At 33.6% G+C, this 26,839-nt stretch overlaps 1 protein-coding gene across 6 annotated transcripts; it reads left to right on the top strand.

Annotated features, from left to right (window-relative positions):
- Nucleotides 1-137: 137 nt before the first annotated feature.
- Nucleotides 138-26,699, top strand: LOC122198307 (uncharacterized). Of its 6 annotated transcripts, none has more exons than XR_008232482.1 (5): nucleotides 138-260; nucleotides 396-472; nucleotides 11,103-11,258; nucleotides 14,548-14,657; nucleotides 14,731-15,293. XR_008232482.1 is itself a non-coding variant. In XM_042902827.2 (3 exons), the coding sequence occupies exons 1-3, from the start codon at nucleotides 425-427 to the stop codon at nucleotides 26,594-26,596; spliced, it is 312 nt and encodes a 103-aa protein (XP_042758761.1). In that variant the 5' UTR covers nucleotides 156-424; the 3' UTR covers nucleotides 26,597-26,699. The 6 variants fall into 6 exon arrangements, 1 of the variants encoding a protein (XP_042758761.1); XR_008232483.1 differs by lacking the exon at nucleotides 14,731-15,293 and adding exons at nucleotides 15,588-26,412; nucleotides 26,489-26,699 and having other exon boundaries at nucleotides 156-472; XR_008232484.1 differs by lacking the exons at nucleotides 14,548-14,657; nucleotides 14,731-15,293 and adding exons at nucleotides 15,588-26,412; nucleotides 26,489-26,699 and having other exon boundaries at nucleotides 156-472.
- The last annotated feature ends 140 nt before the right edge of the window (nucleotides 26,700-26,839 follow it).

Genomic DNA, 26,839 nt, shown 5'->3' with positions numbered 1-26,839 from the left:
AACTGATAGCTGGATGAATTAAGTAATAGATGTGCACATAATAAGTAATAGATGTGCTCATGATAACGACATTGAGATGCCTCATACTCAACTCAACCAAGTCGTTTAAAACCAAACCATTCCATAGATTTGATGATCAATCAGGTGGTATTTGTTTTTTTTTTTGCAAAACCTCTTCTAGGCCTCTTTTGTCAACGGAAAGAAGACTTTTTGCTCAAAGACTTTTTGTAGTTTAGAAGATCACAGACGTCAAAATTAATGTATGTGCATCATCTATTCTTACATGACTTGGACAGTCACTTTTAAGGTTTAACAAAAAAGTCTAACCTTGTACGCTTCTTCAACTACACGCCTCCAAATTTAATTTCATGTTCATGCCTCTGCTACTCTCGCAGACCATTCCCTTCACCAGCCATCCCCTTCAATGACCTCCACATCGGCGCTGCGTACATCACCACCACCTCCTCCTCATGTAACGTTCTTTCCTCTCTCCCTTCTCGATATATATCTGCCTTTTTTTTATCTCTCTTCCCCCTTCAAATCTATCATCTATTATTTTCTCTCTTTTATCACTTTTGGAATGTGTTCCCTAACATGAGATTGACATTACTTAACAACTCAAGTTCTTGTATTTGTGTGTCTGGTTAATTACTCATGATATTATACTATAACATTTTATTAGAAATCAAAATTAACCACATAATTAGGTCATGAAACTTCTAATTCGATCTTGTGTTTGTATGTATCTATGTTGAATCATGCTTCAATTGATTCTCAAGTTCTTGTGTTTATGTTGATGGTTATGCTTTTTTGAAATATCTTATTGTTGTTTTGGTTGAATCTGATCAGCTTATTCTTAAACGTATCATAATTTTGTCATATATACATGATTATACACAAGAAAGTTACAGGATTGCAAAAAAAAAAAAAAAAAAAAAAAAAAAAAAAAAAAAAAAAAAAAAACGGTTATAATGTTTTTCATAAATTAAATTTCAGTGTTGTAAAACTACAATTAATGAAAAAGTTTTTTAAGTTTAAGATAATACCTTTTTAAAACGTTAGTTTTTATGCACTTTGTAAACTTTATAAAATAAACAATTTCTTTCTTCCACATTACAAATGTGTTATGCCTTCGAAAACAAATAGCACCTTAGTGTTTTCAGCTTTACTTTTGGCTTTAAGATTATGTTATAAATCTAGCATGTGTGCTTAGCTGTTTTTCAGATAAAAAACAAAATATTTTTATCATATATATATATATATATATATATATATATATATATATATATATATATATATATAGGGAAAGGTTATTTGGAAAACAAAAAAACTCTAAAAATCATAAAAATGCATAAAAAAAATACCTAGAGATCACAAAACTTTTTTTTTGACATTTTTTATGAGAAAATCGTATGTTTTTAAAGAAAATCGCTCAAAAAAAAACTTGAAAAAAAAACTTTTTTTTATTAAAAGAAAATTTGATTTTTTATTTTTTTTCAACGAATTTTTATAAAAAGCTGCGATTTTTTATAAAAAAAATTCAAAAAAAAAATTTTGTGATCTCTAAGTATTTTTTAATGCATTTTTATGATTTTTAGGGTTTTTTGTTTTCCATAGAACCTAAACCATATATATATATATATATATATATATATATATATATATATATATATATATATATATATATATATATATATATATATATATATATATATATATATATATACTCCCCGTCTAGGTTAAATACTTGCTACTTCCCGGTTGATAGAACGAGTAGCGAATATCAAGTTTTGTAACATTGATCTCTATAGGTATTTCAATGATCGGTACTACTTCTAACTCAACATTAATATTATCTAGGATGCCTCTTGAGTTGAGTAAGATGCATCAGTATAGTCCCACTTTATTATAAACTATGCAATCGCGCTCCTTTTATAGCTACACCAATGCACAACTTCTATATTCATGATAAAGACGTATACTGAATAGGAAGTAAAATCATTTCGGTCTATTTGGAAACTAGCATGAGTGGAACATTTTACACTAAGTTTGTTCTCTAATCTTGGTAACTAAGAACATTCCTTTAGTCCTTTGTAATTAAGAGCATTTCTTTAGTCTCATATTCATTCATGGTAACAAGGAACATATAAGTGTGACCCATAACTCCACAATTACATCCTTTTTTCAGCAGGTATACTTATTTAATTCTTGTGTTTTTATGCATAAAAATAAACGTATGTTGCTATTATGCACAAAAATATGTAAATACATTGAATATATTGATAAACTAGTTGTGAAACTCGTATATTGTACGGGTTAATTAAAACATAATGTTAAACAGGAGCAATTAAATGAAGAGTTTATTTGAATTTGAAATATGAAATAAGTGAAAAACATGCTAAAAATAAATTAATTAAAATTATGTGTTTAATTGTTAGACCCGTGTAATAAATGATTTATTATAATAAAATATTAAATACAAATGTTTAAAGTGTAAATTTATTTGAAATTGAAATTTGAAATTTGAAATTTGAAATTTGAAATTTGAAATTAATAGTTATTATAGTAGGTTTAATTTATGAAAACTAAATTAATGATACAGTGGAAATAAATAATGAAGTAAGTGACAAGTGGAAAATAAATATATTTCAAAATTATGACAAAATGACACGTATCTAAATAAATGAGAGAATGACAAGTGACAATAACATTTTCATTTATTATGATAGATATAGTAAACTATCTTACTGATATGGATAAAAATATATATTATGTTTCTATTATATATATATATATATATATATATATATATATATATATATAACAAAATATACTGTTATTATAGACAAAAGAGATATAAGTGCATTGTTTCTTGGTAAAAAAGGTAAAATATGTACTTACTATAGATTACAAATGTAAGTATAATGTGCATATTGGTAAAAAAAAAATAATGTATGTTGCTATTATGGAATTAAAATAAAGTATTTTGCTACTATGTATAAAAAAAATAAAGCATGTCGCTATATTATCTAAGAAAAAGGTCGTGTATATGCTCTCTCTCTCTCTCTCTCTCTCTCTATATATATATATATATATATATATATATATATATATATATATATATATATATAGAGAGAGAGAGAGAGAGAGAGAGAGAATGAGAGATTATATTGAGAATGTGATAAGGTTGAGAATGCAAGAATAATTGTGGATCAATCGTTACTTAAGGGCATAAAAGAAAATATACAATCCCTATTCTAATAAAAGAATAGTTTTAATCTCCTTTTCACATGTGTCATCATATTAGGCCTTCTAATTAATACACATTTTATTCTTTTTTTTGCCATGTGTCACCCTATTAAACCTCTTAATTAATGCATGTCACTTGTCAACCTATTAATTATCTATTTCAAATTTTAAAATTTTCACTTTAATTACAATAAATTAATAACAATGCAATAAAAATTAAAATAAAATTAATACAAATTATAAAGTGATATAATTTCACATATTTATTTAAATTAACAATTTTAATTGATTAATACTTTTGTGTTCTAACTATTAAAGTTTAATTAATTTTGTAGCCGTGGTTTCACGGGTTATAAACTAGTATATATATATATATATATATATATATATATATATATATATATATATATATATATATATATATATATATATATATATATCTCCCTATCTAATAAAAGAATAATTTCATTTATCTTTTGACATATGTCATCTTATTAGGCCTCTTAATTAATGCATACTTTATTATCTTTTTGCCATGTGTCATCATATTATATCTTCTAATTAATACATGTCATTTGTAACCTATTAATTTTCCATTTCAAATTTCAAATTTTAAATTTCTCACTTTAATTACATTAAATTAATAACATTAGAATAAATATAAAAATAAACTTAATACAAATTGTCAAGTGATATAATTTCACATATTTATTTAATAATTTTTAATTTTTATTTTAAAAGTTTAATTAATTATATAACTGTGGTTCTTACGGGTTATAAACTAGTATAATATAATTGAATATGAATAGGTTATCAACTATAATAAATGAAGATCCATTTTGCCACATGTCAATCTTTCATGAGTTTTGACATATATCATTTTATGATATTTTTAAATAAATAATATCCACATGTCAATTCTTAGGTTTTTCAAATTTTAAAATTAAAAAACAGCATAATATTTATATATTTATATATGTAAAGTATTAAATGTCATAAATATGATATTAAATTACAATGAATACATTTCTTTATTTGTTATAATAAATGAAGATCCATTTTGGTCAATCTCTCATGAGTTTTGACACATGTTATTTTGTGATATTTTTTAAATAAATAATATCCACATGTTAATTTTTAGGTTTTCTAAATTTTAAAATTAAAAATCCACATAATATTTATATATTTATATATGTAAAATATTAAATGTCATAAATATGATATTAAATTGCAAGTAATACATTTCTTTATTTCTTATTTCAAAATTTTATTTTAAAAAATATTTATTTTTTATATTTTAATATTTAATTTCTTTTTTAATCAACCTGTGTAATACACGGGTTTTACACCTAGTATGTAATTAATGGATTCAAATGTAACTTTCACCTTCCAAAACTATAGATACATCATTTATAAAATAAAGATTCTATCTTTCTAATACGAAACTATCATTTAACATTATAAATTTTAAAAAAAAATAAACATTCTTTGCTTTGTTTTTATCAATCAAATATTAAAAGATATTGAAAAAAAAATATTTAGAATATTTGTAATCATATATATATATATATATATATATATATATATATATATATATATATATATATATATATATATATATATATATAATCAATGTTTTTTTTGTATCATTTGATTTATACGATTTCTTTCATCAATGAATAAAACTAAATAATTAATTATAAATGATAGACTATACCATGATTGAATTCAAACATTTGTATTAATACAATAATATTCGTAAATTATTAAATCACCTCAAAATAGAGACCTTGTATAAATGTATTCACCTCAAAATAGAGACCTTGTATAAATGTATGACTATATTTTGTTAATGCATTTGTAATCATAAATGAATAACACATGCAGAGATAAAATATAAATTATATTTGTAATCATCATTAAATAAAATACAATGTATCGCTAAAAGAAATCAACTACATTTGTAACGGTAAATGAAATATATAATTCAATATATAGAAAAAATACAATAAAAAATTAATCATAAAACTTTTTCTTTGTACATATATGTGTATCCATATCTCACCATGCACCTGAATACATACAAATTGCATGTCATTGATGGATGCAATGTAAAACGAAAAATACCAAGTGAAAACAATATAAACAAGTAATATGGCTTAATCTAAAATAGAAAATAAACAAGTAATATGACCTAATCATCAATGAATAACTAACAAGTAATATGATTTAATCATCAATGTAATTACTAGTAAAATAGAAAACAAACAAGTAATACGATTTAATCATCAATGAATAATTAACAAGTAATCTGACTTAATCATCAAATACATTTGTGATTATAAATTATAAAGCTAAAAAACTATTAAATAATTAAATCAAAAGCAAATTAAATTGCTATATGGTTTTGTGTAAACAAATGGCATCTCTCAAAGGTTGTATGTAAAAAAAAGTTAGAATAAAATGTATAGAACTAAATAGAGACTGTAAAAATATTCATTTTAGAATTATTACACGATTGATAACGATACAAGTAGTTTGTACCTTTTATAATTCCTTGAAAAGCTCCTAGTTATATGTATGAATTATATTCATTATGAGCCAAAATAAATAAATAAATAAAATAATAAAGACATTATTTAAGGAAAAAAAAAAGGAAAAGAAAAGTGATCAGCAAACAAAGTAGATGATGCGGTTATTCAATTTATTTGGAATTAATTGATGATCTCTACCTACTTTTTAATCTTCACTTGTAATTTCCAGACACCGGGTTTATTTTCTGTGATGAAATTTGATTGATATTATGTTATTTTCACTTGTAATTTGCATAAAACTAAATGTTTTACTCTTGCTTCTGTTAGTATCTATATTTCAATTTTTAGACTATGCAAGCTATAATATTGGTCATCTTGTCAAAGATGGGAAGTAGACACAATTAAAAGTGTGCACCTATCATTTCTCGTAAAAATATTAATATGTTGCATTAAATAATTTTTTTTATTAGAGTACGTAATTTTGTAACCAAGTACTTTTCTTTAAAGAATACGAATCAAAGCATCAATCATGTATAGTTTTATGAAATTGGATATTCTAAAATGGAAATACAAATACTAATAGAAGCCATACATTTTGGGTTCATCACATCAGCATCTTGTACCCATGCTTCAGAAAGTTGTTAAATTAAATTTGGAATTAATTATTTAAATGGTGCGGTGATTCAATTTACCGGAAGATCATTGGCCAAGAAAGGTACTTGTTGTTGGTGATTTTATGACGAAATATATTTTAGTATAATGGACTTAACAAGTATTTCAAGAATAATGTTTTATTTATAATACAAGTTAGGAGGTGTGAGAGTACACACTAGTATTTACTAAACATTGTTAGTATTGAACCTAATCTAGGGTACAAGGTTTAATTTGTAATTCTTGAAAGATGACAACAGTTTTGATTCATCTGTTGTTGGATAAATCAAGGAAAAAACGACTCCCGTTGAAACACAGGAAACTAGAAACGCTCTCTCTTAATCTTCTCAAAATTAATTCTGATTTTGTGCCTAAAATCAGAATTGCTACAGCAGGAATTATCTCAGTTTGGATTTCGTGATACCCAAGGCAAATAGGGTCGAAATATCAAACAAAGAAAGTGTTTTACACGATTTCAGTTTGTTATCCAGTTGTTATCCAGATTTTCTCTATACCTATTTCGTATTTCCCTAACACTTGTCGGAGCTTCATCCAATACCCACATTTAGGGATGAGAATTTGGCCCGAAAACCCGAATCGAACCGAGAACCGAACCGAATTAGACCCGAATAAGCAATTCGATTCGATTTTCGGGTATCTATATAAGGCTTATTCGGTTTTCGGGTTATTCGGTCCAGGTTACCCGAATAAGGGCTTATTCGGTCTAAAGAACCGAACCGAATATGAAGAGTCGTTTTTTTCCCTTGCACAATTTACGTATTTGGTTCTGTGATCATCACAATCGATCCCAAAAAAACCAAATCGAAGATCGTTACCCACTTAATACACCAAATCAAATATCCTATTACACTAAATCGAGTCGACTACTTGTCTACTTCCATATTGATGATTGCGACAATTTTGTTTGATCGACAGTTACTGATTGCGAATTGCTCCTTCCGACAATTTTTTTGATCGACAATTGCTCCTTCGACATTAGTTTTTGATCGACTTCCGTACTTCAAACTTTTATGAATCATCTCCTCATCTTTTTTTCTAGTTTCTACTCCATTCAATTCATGGAAAATTGGGTTCCAAATCAAGAAACACAAGTAAGAATTTGTATCTTAATCTACTAATCAATCTTTCAATGTGTTATTATGTATGTTACTCATTGAAAATTGGATGTGTTAATAAGTTACTCAATCTTTAAATGTGTTATTATGTATGTTATCAATTGAAATTTGAATATGCTATGTTAACAGTTAACTTTTTTTCTATAAGTCCAAGCAATGGGGACTTTGACATTGAATAAGGTAATTTAATGAAAACAACCATATATGTTCTTTTACTTGTTTCATTCCATATTGATGAAGTTATTCGGGTTATATACTTATAGATAGATTTATAGATGTTTTGGATATTTAATTTTTAGTGTTTAATTTGTTTTTTTAAAAGATTTTGTAACACCGTAAATTTCAAAACAATTTTCATTTAAAATAATCATTTTATTCTAGAAACACTTTGTTTAAAATCTCATTCATAATCGAATTACAAAACATAACTCCATTTACACTTGCATAGAAAACCAGGATCCTCCAAAACATGACTCTTTCTCTGGTGTGTACAATCAAGCCGGTGTCGTCTCGTGATCCTGAAAGAACCTGAAACACATACATAACACAAACACTGTAAGCACGAAGCTTAGTGAGTTCCCCAAAATACCACACACATAACACATATTAGCCACTCGAGGCTATAACTCTATGGGTCCGTGCACCCAAACTCTGTGAACCCTCAGGTTCTAACTCTGTGAACCTTCCGGTTCCAACTCTGTGAACCTTCCGGTTCTAACTCTAGGAACCTTCCGGTTCCAACTCTGTAAACATGCACAGCATAAATCACATAGAAATAATGCAGTACAACACATAACATACATAGCATACAATACTCTGTCACATAACTCTAGTTACCTACTCAAGGTAAAGTATAGTGAGAAGACTCACCTGGCAAGCAGAAAGCAGATATCTCCACACTTGAATCTCGAACTCGCCACCGCCTAACACGTAAGGCAAATACTCTCATGACTAGAATCAATCCTCTCAATGCACCCTCTTAAGGGTAAAAGACTATTCTACCCCTCTCTTGGCCCAAAGGCCACATCGCTGACCAAACCCTAAAGTCAACGGTCAACTCTTGGTCAAAGTCAAAGTCCTCAGTCAAAGTCAACCCTCCTGGTTGACCCTGCTCGCCGAGTCAACCCGTCGACTCGTCGAGTCCCCATGCCCGGAACTTCCCCAGTCCGCGACTCAACTCGCCGAGTCACCCCGAGACTCGCCGAGTCCCACAACTCTGAGTCCACTCGCACACAACTCACCGAGTCATCCCTTAACTCGCCGATTCTCGACTCAACCAGAAAATATTGGAACTCTTCGACAAGACTCGCCGAGTTCAAGAACAGACTCGCCGAGCCTAAGGCTATCATCAACCTACTCGCCGAGTTGTTCATCCAACTCGCCGAGTTCCAGGCCATCTTCATCCAACTCGCCGAGTTGTTCTTCCAACTCGCCGAGTCCTAGCTCATCTTCAAGCAACTCGTCGAGTACACCCATGTGACTCGCCGAGTACCACCGGTCTGAATCCATTCAGAAGCATTCCAGGCCATGCAATTGCTCCAAAACATAGATCTAGCCTCCTACCACTCATCCATCACGTAAAGTGGCAAACTTTACGTGAATCCAAAGAGATCTAGGCCATTTGCACATTGGGCTAGGGTTTGGGACATGTAAGCTTCACTAAACACTCCAACACAGGGACTTTCATGCTCTCTGATTCTTCTCCCTTCCAGATCTGAGGTAGCAACCTCAGATCTAACCTCTAGACTTCCCATTACATCCATAGACAAGTTCCCACAAACCCCAAAATGAAGAAACAACATAACAATAGCCCAAGAACGAGATATTACCTCCAAGAGATGCCCCAACTGCAATGTAATTCGAATCCAAGCAAAGCCCCTTGCTCCAAGCCTTCAATCTCCCAAAATTCTTCAACAATTACTTCTCCAAGCTCCAATCCACTCAACAATGGTGCTTCTCCGTGATTTAGGGTTTTCTGGGGCTCAAGGGGTGATAAAGAGGCTAGGAGGAAAACATAATGTTCTTTATATAGGGCTCAACCCCGAGAATTAGGGTTTTCTCCACTCAGCGCCTACTCGCCGAGTCCTCCTTACGGACTCGCCGAGTCGGCTACTTAACACGCGACCCATTCGCGACTCTACTCGCCGAGTCCATCCATGGACTCGCCGAGTCACTCTTTCACAACTTACTCTTTTAGCCCTTCAACTCTACTCTTGATATTTCGGGATGTTACAGATTTGTTATGAAATCATAAGCTACAAAAGTAATACAAAATATTCGGGTTACTCGGGTTATTCGAGTTATTCGACTCATTAATCATCTTCTACATGTTATTTGGGTTATTCGGGTCGGAACCGAACCGAACCGAATAATACCCGAACCGAACCGAACCCGTATTGCTTATTTGGTTCGGTTTTCGGTTCATACAATTACCCTTATTCGGTTTTCGGTTTATTCGGGTCGGTTTGGTTCGGTTCCGACCCGAATAACATCCCTACCCACATTTTTCCGCTATGTCGCTTGTTGTGGTGGTGGGAGATCTTGGAGAACCCGTTCACAATTCCTAACCTAGTCAACCACGGCATGAACGAGTCCTAGAAATTAATCCCAAGTGGACAATGATTGTTAAAAGACGGGTTTCTTATAATTAATGCGGTGTAGAGGAGACGATAGTTATGTTTATGGTGGCGTTAGGTTGTGTCGATGATGGTTGCGCTGATGTTTGCTGTTAGGAGAGGAAGATAGATCGAGGCAATCTAGGGTTACGATGGCTGATTATGTAGAGCTGTAAAGAAGAGAATATGATTCAATTGATTCCAAAATTTTAGATTCAAATTAATTAAATTAATTATATGATTATCATTTTATTATTAATCACCTAATATTAAGCAAACCAATATAAAGTGAAATCTCTTTTATACCCCTACATCCATTTATAATTTACAATCTGATGACACATGTTTTAAAAAGTTACACAAATGGCACATTAATTTAATTGTCGTAGATATGAATATTTGGAGTATTTGGCTCAGTACGTGGTATTTTTTTTTCATAAATTTCTATATTCGGGATTTTTGGGTTGATGTCATGCTCATGGTTTTAAATTGAAAGGGTATTATAAAATGTAAATAAGTTGGAAAAAATAAATATACTTGGAATATTCATTTTGTGTAAAAAAACAGAATGGAAAATAAAATAAAACGGACGATAAATCACTATTAGCACTAATTTAATAATTTTCAATTTTTAATGTTAATATCATTATCATCCTACCGACTATTTGGTTTTTATTTATTTAGTCACTAAAGTTTTGTGTACCTTAAATCACCGAACTTTCATTTGACCTGTAATGAATGGGAAAATACGTATTTGATCTGGTTGCACATACGCCATGCAGCTTTTTATTTATTTTTTTTAATAATTAAAATTTAAAAAATGGTCCATATGGCTTTTCTTTACTAAAAAATTAGTTGGACCACTTTTAGGGCTTGTTTCTCACCATTTGAAGATCATTAACCTGGTTTCCTTTTAGAAACAATTCCTCCTCCATTTATCGTTGCTATTAACTCAAGAAGGGTCGTTAAAATCCGAGGATTCAGGCCGCTGCCGCCGTCATGACTCCGCCTTAGCTCTTTGCCACTTATCTCTTGTTCTAAGAAACCGCTCAATTCCGGTCAAACTAATTAAGGTCAGTTCATTTGTTTCTAAACATGGTTAAGTCAGGTCACATGTTTCTCTTGGCATTATCGTATTTCTCTTGGTTAAGGACTTTAGGATCTGATGATTTTGTCATGAATGTTATTGTAAACGTATGAAAACTTGTCAAATCCTTTCACTTTCTTGGACCAAATGTGTGACAAACCTATTTGAAATAGTTTTCGGAAACTCATTTGTGGTCACAAGCAATTAAATCTTCAACATCTTTGCAGACGAAGCACCATTCGTCAGAATAATCTTCCTGTTTATAAGCTTTACTTTGGTTCCTTTTTCATGTCTTCAATGTAATGTGTGTTCTGGTCTCTTCTTGGAAGAAACCATGACCGTTATCTTTATCCCTAAAATCTCAAATCGAATGTAATTATTTGAAAAAGACGATTACCATAACAAACTTTTGGAGAAATGCACATGAATCAAACTGAAAATTAAGTGATTTGGGTTCATATACTACTAGAAACATGGGTTTTAGCCACAGATGAGCCAGTCTCCATTCCGTCACTAAAGATCTTTTGCGACGGATCTGTGAGAGACTTACTCCATAGCCAAATAAAATGTGGTTAATGCCTTAGTGAGAGATTTAGCAACGGATTTGATTTTCCTTGCGACAACTTTAGCAACCGAATATCCATCACACATTGCTCCCTTAATACCGTTATTTTAGGACATCAACAACAAAACTAAATAAATATTCCGTCGCTAATCCCTTGCAAAACTCTATTTTTGTCTTTTTATATTCGGTCGCTAATCCTTGCAAAACTCTATTTTTGTCTTTTTATATTCGGTCGCTAATCCCTTGCAAACCTCTATATCTGTCCTTTTATACTCCGTCGTTGATCCCTAGCAAATTTTAGATGTGATTTTTTTTGTTTCCGCTGATCCCTAGCAAATATATAATATACATTTTTTTATTACAAATCTAAAACAAAAAAATACTAAAAACATCAAATAATTATACAATCTCAAACTAAACAATAATAAAATACCAAAAACATCAAATAATTATACAACTCAAAACCAAACACTAACATTAAAATACCAAAATCAACTATCAAATTTTAACAAAACATCCAAAAACATCAAATATCAATGTTTACCAAAACGATCAAAATCATCAAATATCAAAGTTTAATATTGATTGATATTTTATTTCCAAGTATAATTTACAAAAATCTCAATTTCTTTTCATATTTTGCATTTCCACATACATCTTCTCCATTGCTTCATATCTTGCATCCGAAAGAAGAATCATAATGGAATTGGATTCCGATTCCTATTCCTGGTAAATCCCATGGAATTAGGCGAACAAAGTTCGACTTACTTTTTCCTGCAATGGAAGGAGACATGGTGTTTGTTGGAAGTATGTTTTTTCTATTGATGAAGGACATTATTGTCTACTCATAACTCATTTGAAACTAAACTAAATGCAGGACTAGAATGCAATTGAATTCTGATTCTGACCAATAAATATATGAAAAAACATGTTGGTGAAAGAAAATATCGTGTTTGCATATTGGTCTTTAGAAATTTCTCTTTTGGGGTTTGATCTTTCAACATTTGTATTGACCATTATGTGCCATCTACCACACCAAAACTAATAGCACTATAAGCATCTATAAAAATGGATGCATAAATTTTAATTAGGAAGAAAATTACAGAACTAACCTTCATGGTCTCTAGTGCTATTGGTCCTTTTTTGATCGCATGCAACCAACCTTATCAATACAATTATAGGTACCACCCAAGAACTCTAGAAATCAAATTCTGGAAAGCAAATGCTGACAAATATGAAAGTAAAAGTAATAAAAAGAACAATTTACCTTAGTATCTTTTCTGTAAACTCGTTTTCAGGATTCACAAAGCTTCCCATCTTTCTTTCCATAATTTTAGATTTCCTATCATTTTGCCCAAAAAAAGTTATTATCAACAAGATAAGAGTGGTAAAAAATAAAATATATATTGAATGAGAATGAACATAACAGACATACTTAGTATGATACTTATGCAATTCAGAATAATATGCAATTTTGTTAGCCTTGTTGAATTGTACTTGATGGAGAATAGCATCAGGATGACAATCACGTGAACAAACCAAAGAGCTAGCCTTTGAACATGAATTTAGTCATGTAATTATAAACAAGGGTATAGTTGTATTTTGCAAAGTATTAGTTAGAATGACTTCAAGGACATTCAACAGGAAAGACCGAGGGTTGCTTATTAAGAATAAAACTAATTTTTCATGTGATATGGAATACGGACACAAATTAAGAGGTTTTGGTTTAAAAGAAAAAAGAATGCAATATAAAGCTAAAGTCTTTTGTTGGACTATTTTACCCTTCCTAGTCCTACTAGCGTGTGCACGGTACATGTAAATTATTAACTATTTAGAGGGTGTTTGGCTTGTCTTTTTTATGGATAAAAGTCCTTTTTGGAAAAGATAAAATGTAAAAGATGTTTGGTAGAAACATTTTAGAAGCTCCTTTTGGATTTTAGATAGAAGGAAAACTGACTTTTTGGAAAAGTTAGGAAAACCTGACTTTTTGTAACTTTTCCAAAAAGGACTTTTGCCTCTCAAAAGACAAGCCAAACACCCCTTTAGTTAATAATTTCCCCCTGAAAAGGCTCTAAAAAGTAAAAACAAACTTATAAATATGGAGAAAATAATACCAATACACAAGTCTTTCCTTTCAAACCAAGTTCTGGAAGTGCTCTAAAAAACTAGAAACCAAAAATAAATTTATGTCAGAATGATATAAAATTGTGTCATAAATAAAACTGAGAATCACCTTCCATGCATCACTAAATTTCTGTGTAGATACAATCTGGAAATTCTGGTAAATGGGAGAACCCTTAAAAACTTTTTGTGGAAATCACATTTCCTAACAACTTCATGTTTCAAATTGTCTAAATTGCCCTTCTCAACTTCTGAGGGCTTTCAGGAGAATGAGTGGCATTCCTTGTAAATAATATCTTACAAATTGTGATCCTGATATCCTTTTCTTTTTTTACTAAATGAGTTAACTATACCTATTTTCCCTTCTCCTCTCATGTTAAAATTTGTTAAGATTGATATGAAGTTTGTTTTTTGGAATGTAAGGGTAAAATGGTCGCTTGGTCTAATTCAGACGGTTTATTTAGTCTTAGACTGAATAAGGGTCTGGATGAGAGACTAAATTACCATATCACCCTTATATTTAACCCATTAAGTGAAAATATAAGTAGATGGAATTTTGGTTAAGGTTTCCTTAACTGGTCAAACATAGGGGGGGTTATGGAAAATTGGTGCAAAAAGAATTAGAAGAACAAAGGCAGGTTGTTGATTATGGGGTTGGATCATTGGGATCTTTTCAACCACCTCCCATGGTTGCCAACTGTAAGTTTACAATTTTATTTATTTTATTTTATTTATTATGGAAAATTTATTATTTTGTTTCTTGTGAAATTAGATGGAAGACATGACTAAAAGAAAGTAAATTTACCTTCATTAGGATAAAGGAATGTATACCTTCATAAGATAGTCATCAATAGAACCGCCAACATACATTGTTCTCTGAAAGATGAGGCATGAATGCTAGAAGGCAGGGTCTGTTCGCAACTTTCTTTCAATTGCTGGCAGTTGTCCCTGTCGATGGACCACCCCCCCCCCCCCCCCCCCCCAAAAAAAAAAAAAAATCCTAGATTGAGCTTTCTTTATTTTGCAACTTGAATTCTTTAGTAGAGGAATCATAACTTGTTGACGCAGACCCAGATATAGGCTTTTCTTCGCCCGTGCATATGGCAATTTCAGTAGGTATCAAGGAAAATCCATTCTTGGTTCAAAAGGGACGTTTCTTTTGATGAATAAATGGAAATATTACTCTTCCCTTACTTTGAAACTAAAAATAATGTATTTTAGTAATTACAAAAATTCCACCAAAAAATGAGAATTGAAGCAAAAAATTTCAATGGAGACTAGTTAGTTATGAGTCAATCTAAAGTTTATTCTATACAAACAAAAAAATCTCAGAAATTTCTCAACCCCAAGGAAGGAAAGTGTGAAAATAAAGAAAAATGGAGCCTGTAAAAGCTTAGAGTTGGTAATGATTTTCTATTTGTCATCCTGTGTAGCCTAATTTTCTGAAGATGTAGTTTTAATCTTCGCCTGTAGTAAGTTGATTTACTTGCAATCGAATGCAAAGAACCAGAGTAAATCAACGGAAATTTGCCAAAGTCCATACCAGATTCAACAATCCATAAATCTAAAATTAAATTCAACACAATTACCAAACTTAATTCAAAACTCAAGTTTTTCTAAAATTTACAGGTGATTTGGGAAATTGGCTAGGATTAGGATCACCAACAGAACCGCCGCCGCTACCCTATCAGGTGATCGACACTGCTGGTGATCGACGTCGTTGTTGCTGATGTGCAGTTGTACGATCTAAATCAACAGTATATGATGAACCAATAGATCGAAAGGCGTTAACTGGGAATTAAGTGGCGAGTCAACAAGAAAGGGAGACGGACCGAGAGGAAAGCCAACGAGGATGTGATTTTTGATTAGGCTTTCCTTTCAAAGGCTTCAAAGATGAGCGATGAGGGTTGACTATGGTGGAGGCGATTTCCGGGGCGGAGGAGAGACTTGACGGTCATTTAAGGCTTTGGGAGGAAATTGTTCGCTTTGTGAAGAATTTAGAGGGAATGAGAATAAAAAGAGGGAACAAGAAAAGAAAGAAAAGTGGGGGATGAAAAAAAGGAGTCGTAGATATTCTGCGAGGGTTTGGCGAGGGTTAAGAAAAAAAGGCCTCTAATTTTTGCAATCGGTCGTTGTTCCCTCACTAGGAGGTTTTACTTCACGACGGTCTAGCGAGGGACGGTTTTTTATCGATAAAATCTTGACAATCCATCGTTGATCCCTCAGTAATACCTTACTAAAATACTATATTTATTTTGATCGAAATATTTGTTGGTATCGTCGCTGATCCCTCAGTAAATTGTCACTAATTAGCTACAGATAGAATCTGTCGCAAATTCCATCACTGTAGGTCAAGTTTCTAGTAGTGATAAGATGATGATCAAAAAAAATACTAGTCAAAGTAACCATGAGAGAGAGAGAGAGAGAGAGACAGAGAGAGCAGAGAGAGAGAGAGACAGAGAGAATAAAAATAATTTTTAAATTACAAAAGTAACAGAAAAATCGACAAAGAGGTTCCTAGGGGTGTAAACGAGTCAAGCCGAGCCCGAGCCTGACCAAGCTCGAGTTCGGCTCGTTTAATTTTAAGGAAGCTCGAGTTCGAGCTCGATTCGAGCCTTAAAATAAAGTTCAAGCTCGGCTCGTGAACAATTTAGTGGGCCCGCGAGCCTAATTGAGCCTAAATGAGTATATATATATATATATATATATATATATATATATATATATATATATATATATATATATATATATATGTGTGTGTGTGTGTGTGTGTGTGTGTAGGCTCGTTTTGGCTCACGAGCCTCATATTTAGGCTCGAGCTCGGCCCAGGCTCGTTTAATTCGATCTTGAGTCGAGCTTTTAACAAGTCGATCCTGAGTAGCTCACGAGTAGTTCGGCTCACTTATACCCCTAGGGGTTCCGACTTCCCTGAACGTTGCAACCACTTAAATTTTAAATTACGATGTAATTTTTTCGAAAATCAACGTACCAACGCTAAAATCATGTGTCAACATTGAGATTATGTCATGTGTCCGCCATGTAAGCATCACATGGACCACTTCAATGGACTAAACTGTAAAGTGTATATTATTTATACATGTAACCGGATGACCTTCTCATTTTTTAAATATATTTTTTAATATAAACCGTAATTTGAAAGTTTAAAGAGTCCCACACAAACAAAAAAAATCAATGGTTATTTAAAATAAAAAACAAAAGTTAGTTGGACTAATATAATATTAATTTTAATATTTTATTCTAAAAATAAAATAAAATTGGAGATGGTGTAAGCCAAAATTTAAGTCATATCGTCTGCAAATCTGTATTACTTGGAGTTCTTAATGATGGATTTTGATCGTGGCCCGAATTTGTTGGTAAAACCTATTCAGGCCTTTCTTGTGTGTGTGTGTGCATGCTCACGAGAGACTAAAAACACTTATTTGAGAAACACGTAACATCATTTGGTTGAAGCACATGTGTAACATCATTATTTATTATTATTATTATTATTATTATTATTATTATTACAGAACGGCTTTAGCATCATTTGATGCCTCACTGGTGACGTATTTAATTTTATATTAAATAACTGCAATTGTAAAATGACCTAGTGGACTAAAATTATGTATAAAGAATACATCACAGGGATAAGGGATAAAGGTTGTAATCTTAATCTTAATCTAAAAATAAAGGTCGTGATTTGTTTGAAGTTTTGAAATGTCAAAAACGACAGTTTACTCGCCACTTTCCCAAGACCAAAAAAATTACAATAATAACCCTTCCGCCCATTGAAAAATTTGGTTGAATACCATTACCTCTTCCATGATCTACCTTACCCACCCCAGTTAATCCATATATCCTAAAAAATGAACACGGGTTTACATCTTGTTTTGTTCAAAAACAACATCCTACCAACAAAGTCAACATACGACAATGTCTAACAAACCTATGTGCCACACCTTCTCCATATATATACCATCATCATAATAAGTTCATAAATCATAACCCTCCAAAAACATTCATCAAATTTACATCCACAAATATCGACCACTACTTATCATCAACAAAAACAATGGAAGGATTAATACCACTTCTGATGCATGCCGTGAAGAAGCACAGTCTTCACAACAGCTATCGAGTCCTCTCCCTCTCCACTGGTTCATCCCACCGCATGACAAGGTTGGAGTTTCAGCCACCCACGGCGGAGTACTTGACTCATAGATCAGGGTTTGGTGTTGGTTCCCAATCAATGAGCTTCAATAAAGGTTCCACCAGTTCAATCCCAAATACATATCATGCATCAAAGCTCAAGAGTAACTAAAGCAGAAGCAAGCATTTTGAATGAACATTGATTCCAAGAAAAAGAACTATTTTGTTAATTTGTATATATACACAATATGCTTGTTGTCTGACCCTACATGAGGTCCAAAAGAGGTGCATCATAAATAAATGGTTAATGTAATTAATTAGCATATGTGTGTAATCGAACCGAACTACTCATGATCAATAGACTCGTTAAAATCTCAACTTAAGATTGTATTAAATGAGTCTCAGCCTAGCTCCGCCTTATTAGTTATCGGATGTCAAGCCAAGCTTCAATCATTGAGCTTAGTTTTTATTTTACATACTGAAATAATTATAAAATTAAAGATATTATAAAATATTATAAAATATTATAATTCCAACTAAATAGATCTTAGTTTTTGCTTCTGTACGTTTCACATTTGTAACCCACTTTCTATCTATCTATGTAAACACATAAACGCATAGACTTACAGCGGTAGTTGAGATAGAAATCTTATATTTGGCGTAATATAACCCCGAGGGTTGGCTTTCATTATATATAACATAATTACAACTGAAGATTCTAATTATATGGATCTGACAATACAACAATGTTTATCTTGTATTTAGAACAACCTAATCATCACGTTTATTATCTTTACATTCCCCCTCAATCTTGACCATTACTAGGTTAAGATTGTAACGCAATTTCTCCAAAATGCTCCGTGTTGTAGGCTTTGTGAGTCCATCAGCAACTTGATCATTTGAAGATATAAAACGAACATCCAATGCCCCCAACGCTACCTTCTCTCTAACAAAATGGAAATCAACTTCTATATGCTTGGTTCGAGCATGAAACACTGGATTTGCTGTCAAATAGGTAGCTCCCAAGTTGTCACACCAAAGAACCAGTGCTCGTGTCTGACAAACTCTTAACTCTTTAAGTAAATGTTGTATCCAGGTTGCTTCTGCAGTTCCATTTGCCAATGCCTTGTATTATGCTTCTGTACTAGATTGTGACACGGTTGGTTGTTTTCGTGAGCTCCATGAAATGAGATTAGGCCCTAAAAACACTGCAAAACCTCCAGTAGATCTTCTAGAATCCAGGCATCCAGCCCAATCTGCATCAGTAAAAACACTCAACAATGTGGAGCAGGACCTTTTTATATGGAGCCCTGTAGACATCGTGTCTTTAACATATCGTAGTATTCGTTTTACAACTTCCCAATGAACATCTGTAGGCTTAGAAAGATATTGACACACCTTATTAACAGGAAAAGAAAGGTCCGGTCTTGTTAGGGTAAGGTACTGTAAACCGCCTACCATACTTCTATACTTGAAAGTATCTTCTTCATTCAAGAATTTTCCAGAGTGTCAATCTAGCTTATCTGTGAGTAACATTGGAGTTGAGACGCCTTTACAATTCTCCATATTCATACGATGAAGTAAATCAGAAGCATATTTGCGCTGTAGCAAAGTTATTCCCCCTGAATTGTGAAGGACCTCAATTCCCAAGAAATACTTCAATCGCCCAAGGTCCTTGATAGGAAACGAGAGAGCCAAAGCACGTATTAACTTATCTATAGCTACTTGGGAGGAGCCAACAATGATAATATCATCAACATAGACAAGCATATAAATGGAAACTACGTCATTTATAAGTATAAAAAGAGACATGTCAGCTTTAGAAGAGTGGAAACCAAGATGATGTAGCTTATCACGAAGACGAGAGAACCAAGCCCGTGGCAATTGCTTCAGTCAGTAAAGGGCCTTGTGAAGTTTACAGACATAATGAGGAGTGAAAGTATCCTCAAAACCAGGTGGCTGTTGCATATAAACCTCCTCTTCTAAGAAACCATGAAGGAAAGCATTGTTGACATCTATTTGCCTTAGATGCCAACCACGTGAGACAGCCAGAGAAAGGACTAGTCGTATTGTTGCAGGTTTGACAACAGGGCTAAACGTGTCCTGATAAACAATCCCATACTATTGTGTGAAACCCCTTGCAACCAAGCGAGTTTTATACTTATCAATAGAGCCATCTGGATTTTGCTTTAATTTCAACACTCATTTACACCCAACAATATTAACACCCTTGGGCCTGGGAACGAGAGACCATGTTTTGTTTTGTTGTAATGCCGAGAATTCAGAATTCATGGCGGTTAACCAGGAAGGGTCTTTCATAGCCACACGGTAAGAGGTAGGTGTAATAGCTGCAAAAGCTCGTTTGGTGGGGTCATATCGAAGAGTGCCATCCAGAAATTTCTTTGGAAACGTCTTACCAGCTTGTCCTCGAGTGCGAACACCAACAGGAGACTCATCTAAAGCAGCCATAGGAATGGGAAAAATAGGTGCAGCTGGTGACTGAGCTTCTGGCTGCTGTAGCGGGGATGACTCCAGATCTGAAGGAGATGTGCTTGATATCGACGGTGCTGCTGGTGAGTGAACCGGCATGGGCTGAGCTGGTTGAGCAGGAGAGACCGGCACATGTGGCTGCTCCAGAGATATACATGGCAATAAAGATGATTCCTGCACTGGTGATGTCTTGTCTTGAGGTGGTGTCACAATAACTGCATCACAATCATTAGCTAACAAAACAGACAAGTCATAGTTTCGCATATGATCATTTACAATTGCCGGTTCAGTTTGAGGAAAGGATACAGGATCAGTTTCTGGAGATGAGATAACGGAATTTGGAGTGGAAGCAAAAGGGAAACGATGCTCATCGAAGACAACATCACGCAATATATAGATCCTACCGGTGGTTCTGTCCAGACACTTGTAACCTTTATGGATAGAACTGTACCCTAAGAAAACACACAGAGTTGATCGAAAACTGAGCTTACGTGTATTATATTTTCTTAAGTTGGGCCAACATACACAACCAAAAACACGAAGAAATGAATAATCATGATGAATTTTTAAAAGTCGTGTAATGGGTGTGGTATTACCAATAGTACGACCGGGCATGCGATTTATTAAATAACACGCCGTCAAGAAGGCTTCATCCCAAAAACGAAGGGGGAGAGATGAATGTGCTAAAAGAGCAAGACCTGTTTCGACTATGTGTCGGTGTTTTCGTTCGGCCACTCCGTTTTGAGGAGATGTATGTGGACAAGAAACCCGATGAGTTATGCCTATTTTTTGAAAGTCTCGGTGCAATTTATGATATTCACCGCCCCAATCAGACTGAACACAACGATTTTTTGTGTTTAAGAGACGTTCTACATGATTCTGAAAAGTGTAAAAAACTTGCTCAACATCAGATTTGTGTTTGATAAAATAAATCCAAGTGTATCGGCTATAGTCATCCACAAAACTAACATAATATTTAAAACCTCCACTGGACACTTGAGCAGGTCCCCAAACATCAATATGCACTAGTTCAAGAGGAAAAGTAGAAACACGAACAGAATTATTATAAGGAAGTTGATGACTTTTAGCACGTTGACAAGCATCACAAACAACTGACTCATTATGAAAAGAACGACCTAACTTATTAGAATTCAAAATTGTCTTGACAATTGTTGAAGTGGGATGACCCAGACGCTTATGCCATTGAGGGGTGGAGACCTTGACACTTGACAGACCGTGATGCTGCTGAAGACTTCTGAAACGACTTACAGGAATGGGATAGAGACCTCCTTTGCTTCTACCGAATAGAAGAATTTTCTTCGTGGCTATGTCCTTAACAAAAAAAAACATTAGGATAAAGTTCAATGAAAACACGATTATCAGAAGCGAGTCGTTGAGCAGACAAAAGATGTTTACTAATATGAGGAACATGTAGAACATTTTTAAGAACAAGAGGTCTACTTAAACCGGGAATTATTGAATGACCAATATGTGAAATAGACAAACCTGCACCATTTGCTACTTGCACTTGATCTTTCCCTTGATAATGATCTTGAACAGTAAGCCGATCCAGGTCACTAGTCAGATGATCAGTTGCTCCGCAATCTAAAAACCAATTTGGATCTTGATTGTGTCTTCTTGCCATCACACTGTTCCCACTATGATAGTCTTCAGATTAATAAGCATGAGTAAATCGGTTTCTGCAAGTGAGAGCCGTATGACCTGGTATGCCACAAACCTGGAAGCGTGGTCCTCCACAGTTCCGACCACGACCACGGCCACCTCCTCCTCTGTAGCTGCCCCGCTGATTGAAATTATTATTATTACCATTATTGTTACTGTAACTGCGACGAGGTGCATTGTTGTTGTTGGTTGATACTTATCGAGAAGCAGAGTTAGCAGAGGATGTGAATTCAACGGTGTTTCCTATGGCAGTAGCTTGAGCTTCATGCGCTATTAAGTAGGAATAAAATTCAGGTAACGTTACCTTTCGCTCATTGCTCAGGACGGTAATTGCGGTAAACAAATCACTATGTCTGGGCCCTAGTCCTGCCAGCATATACACAATCACTTCTTCATCATTCGTTGGCTGACCGATATTTGCCATTGTATCAGCAAATCCGGTCATTTTCTGATAGTACTCAGCAGCAGTCATGTCCCCCTTTCTTGTTGTTGAGAGCTAAGTGCGGATTTGAATTGAATTACTGTGATGCTGGGTAGAAAACATTGTGTGGAGTGATGTCCACAATTGATGGGCAGTGCTGGTACATCGAATAAGCTGAGGGAGGACTTCCTCAGTTATGGAGGATAACAGACCTACGATCACAGCCTGATCTTGGATGACCCATGTCTGGTAATCAGGGTTAGGCGATGTTTTAGCGGGTTCTGTTGCCTCTTTTTCGGCGGTGCTGGGTTCGGTGACCACTTTTTCTGGGGGAGCCGGTGTAGTGCCATCGAGATGGCCAAACAATTGCACGCCTCGTAGAATAGGGATTACCTGAGCCTTCCATTACAGAAAGTTGGTACGGGTCAATTTGCAAGATATGGCGGTAGCAATGGTTGATGATTTTACAAGTGCAGAAATGATGGGGAATTGAAGAGATACTCTTTGGAAGGAGACCAAAAGAGTCGGGAATAAGGTTTCGCCGTTTCGGTACAGAGAGATCAGATGGATCGTGGGCTCTGATACCAAGATAGAAATCTTATATTTGGCGTAATATAACCCTGAGGGTTGGCTTTCATTATATATAACATAATTACAAATGAAGATCCTAATTATATGGATCTGATAATACAACAATGTTTATCTTGTATTTAGAACAACCTAATCATCACGTTTATTATCTTTACAAGTTGGACGTCTTTCCGGTGAACTATATGTAATCATCATGCACTACTAGAAAACAAACAAATTACTACTACTACAAAATGGGAAAATTTCGACGGCCAGTCTGTCCGAAATTGTCTTTTTCACCAATGAATTTGTAGATTGTTCTTGTTCATTGACAAAAGTACTTTTCCGTCACTAATAATTTTTGTGATTTTTGTGGTGGATTTCCGATGGATCAGTTTTGTGACGGATTTCTGACAGATAAATATTGCAACAACTTACCAACAAATTTATTTGGTGAGAAATTACCTATTGGTTTATATAACAGACAAACTGCTGTTTAAGTTACAGGTTTATGACATTTTTTTTTCAAACTAACAATTTGTTAATCATATATTTTAATTGTCATCGTACAATGAGTGAGATGTCAAACGGGCAATAAGTTGTGCCGCTAAGCCTTTTTGAATGGTAAAGCTAATTCTTTTAAAGACTACATCCGAAGATCTAGGAGATATAACATTATTATGCATGATTCATTGTACTCTTTTAAGAAGCTCTACCGCATCCAGTGTGAGGAAATCAAACGTATCAAATGCAAATGGTATGAACACGTGTTGATCTTCCATGCACGATCTCTCATGTTTGGTGACTTTGTCTGTAGGCCCACGAGAGGGGATACCTCTGTAAGATCCACACATGCGTGTTTCCCTCCGACCCATCCAAAAATCTAAATGTCAGTCGGTCTGAGGGTTGACCTTCCTTCTATCAGGTCAGTCAAGAAATTAACAGGTGCCTCTTTCATTGCTAACCAGTGAACGAAATTTCATTACTAATATATCGGCAAAGCAGCGGCAACAAATACATACTAGTGGTGTGCCCGCGCAAAGCAGCGGCAACAAATAGTTTCCGGACGTTGATTAATTTATTTCAGTGAATAGTTTCCTTGCGGCTATCAGATCAAACCATAAAAACCTTTAAGTATAACCGAGTTACAATATTGATAATTCTTTCATTTTTTCAATCCTCAAACGTTGATAAATCCATTTATGCATCATTTTCTTGCAAATTGCAATTAATCATTCATTCATAATGCTAACTTCTAATAACCGTAACATCTTAACTTGTATTAGAACTTTGACCGGTTTGGTGGGTTGTACGGTTGTAATAATTCAATCCGATTTTTTATTTTCAATCTATTTAAAGTTGTTTTGTAGTCTTAAAACCATTTTAATTTATAAGGTTAACATAAATGTTTATCCATTTATTTATTTATTATAGTATTTTACTTTTATTTTTTTATCAATGTGTTTTTCAATTTTTTTTTATGATTACCTCTCCGGAAAATCATATGTTGTGATGACAACCACTAAAAACATATCTCACCCGCATTTAAGATTTTCAATCTACTAAATATACAAACACCATGATACAATGGTTATAGTTTGATACCAATTATTGGTTTTAAAATGCTTCATTTTCTTCAAAAAAAAATGTTTATAATAAACTAGAGATCATTTAATTGATGGAATAGTATGGTTTGATTTAATTTATGTTTTAATGGGGGAAGGTCGAAGATAACAGTGCGTAATTGGGAAGATAAAGAAGGAAAGTCATTTAATTGATAGAAGAGTATGGTTTGATTTAATTTATGAAGCATTAATGTTTAATGTGATTAATTTCTGAAACGGAAATGTAATATGTGTATTAAATGGTAAGCATAAACTGATTGTACATGATGTAGCAGGTATGGTACCTCTTAAATTTCAAGAAATGTCTAAAATGCTTTACATAATAGTAAAGATAATCCACTTCAACAATTTCAACAATTGATAATAAGCCTAAATCTAAAACTTGTCCGCTACATATTCCATAAACATGGATATTTTCTAATAAAACTACAATGACAAGGGTGGATTACTGCTTTGGAGGAATCGTTTTAAAAGTTCATTCGTTTGTTTATGAAGTAGGACTTGCGGTTGGTGCGATTCTTGTGTTGCCTTTCCTTCCCTTTCTATACTAGCTTGCATCTCTTTGTATTCCATTTCAATACGGGCTGCAATTTTTCTCGTTCATTAACCTCCCTTTCCATACAAGCTTGCACGTCTCGTACCTCAAACGTTCTAATATATACCATAAAAATGTTAGATACTTTAAAATCAATCATTCACAGTTAGGGAAAATGACTCAGGAGAGCAAGTAACTATTGAGTTTGTTCATATTTTGGTCCATTTCCTTTTTTTGTACCCAATATACCATCGAACTTTTTGTTTGTGTTCATCATAACCATTTTGACCGGCTATCACTTGTGATATCCGGTCAAGAGGTTATGGTGAACATAAACAACAAGTTTGATGGTATATTAGGTATAAAAAAAATGAACGGGACCAAATATGAACAAACTCAATAGTTACTTACCCTCCTGAGTCATTTTCCCCAAAAAGTTAAATGAAATTAAAGTTGTAAAAGTATCAAAGGTTGTAACCTTCTTAGGCCATAACGTACATGAAGAGCGTTTCGGAGGGGTAGCTTCGTCAAAACATGGTCTATGTTATGCCTTAGCTATTAACAACTCTATGTAAAAGGATATAATTGTGTATGGGAGGTATCTTTATCAGCAAAAATGTTTACCTCACGGTATATTATGGTGATGTGTCTACAAAAGCTGCATGATCATGTACATATTGATAATTGTTTGTATTATGTGTCTACTTGATCCTTGATTGTTTATATGTCGGCATATGGTGGTGATTAAGGCTTAGGCGGTCCTGCTGTGTGTTATAGGCTAACATACCAGGCGCGGGCCGACTATAAGTCGTAGACACGGAAGCTCGGTAAGAGCAGTTGGGTTGAGACGGCAGGCCAACAAACGTTGGGTATTCCAGTCTAATGGTTGATTGGACCTGTTGCATGTTAGCATTCCAATCCGATGACTAATTGGCTCGTGGGTATTCCAGTCCGATGATTGAGGACCTAGTATGCATGCTTGTATGTGTTATGTTGTGTGTGGTATTTTGGGGAAACTCACTAAGCATTGTGCTTACCCAGCTGTTATTGTTTTCAGGTATCATCGGTTATCGTGGGAAGCCGAAAGAATGATTGTACACATTCATCAGCAGCAATGAAGATTTTGCAATATTATATTAGTCTGATTTTAACAAGTGTAATCTAGAACAATTAGTTTTCTTAACACGGGTTTTATAATGTGGGGTTTTACCTTAATAAATTGGAAAAAATTTGGTTGTGAAATTGGGACGTTACGGTCTTGCATATAACTGTCATGGGCTACCCCCATGGTCTTTTCCCTGGAATGTGATGGGCTACCCTTAGGGTATTACAACCAAGTCATTGGCTACCCCTATGGTCTTTTCCTTAAAATGTCATGGGTTACCCCCATGGTCTAATATCCAAGTGT

Source organism: Lactuca sativa, chromosome 5 (genome assembly GCF_002870075.4).
Source record: "Lactuca sativa cultivar Salinas chromosome 5, Lsat_Salinas_v11, whole genome shotgun sequence".
NCBI lineage: Eukaryota > Viridiplantae > Streptophyta > Magnoliopsida > Asterales > Asteraceae > Lactuca > Lactuca sativa.
The sequence above is the reverse complement of the archived record's forward strand: the minus strand, read 5'-3'. Positions and strand labels throughout refer to the sequence as shown.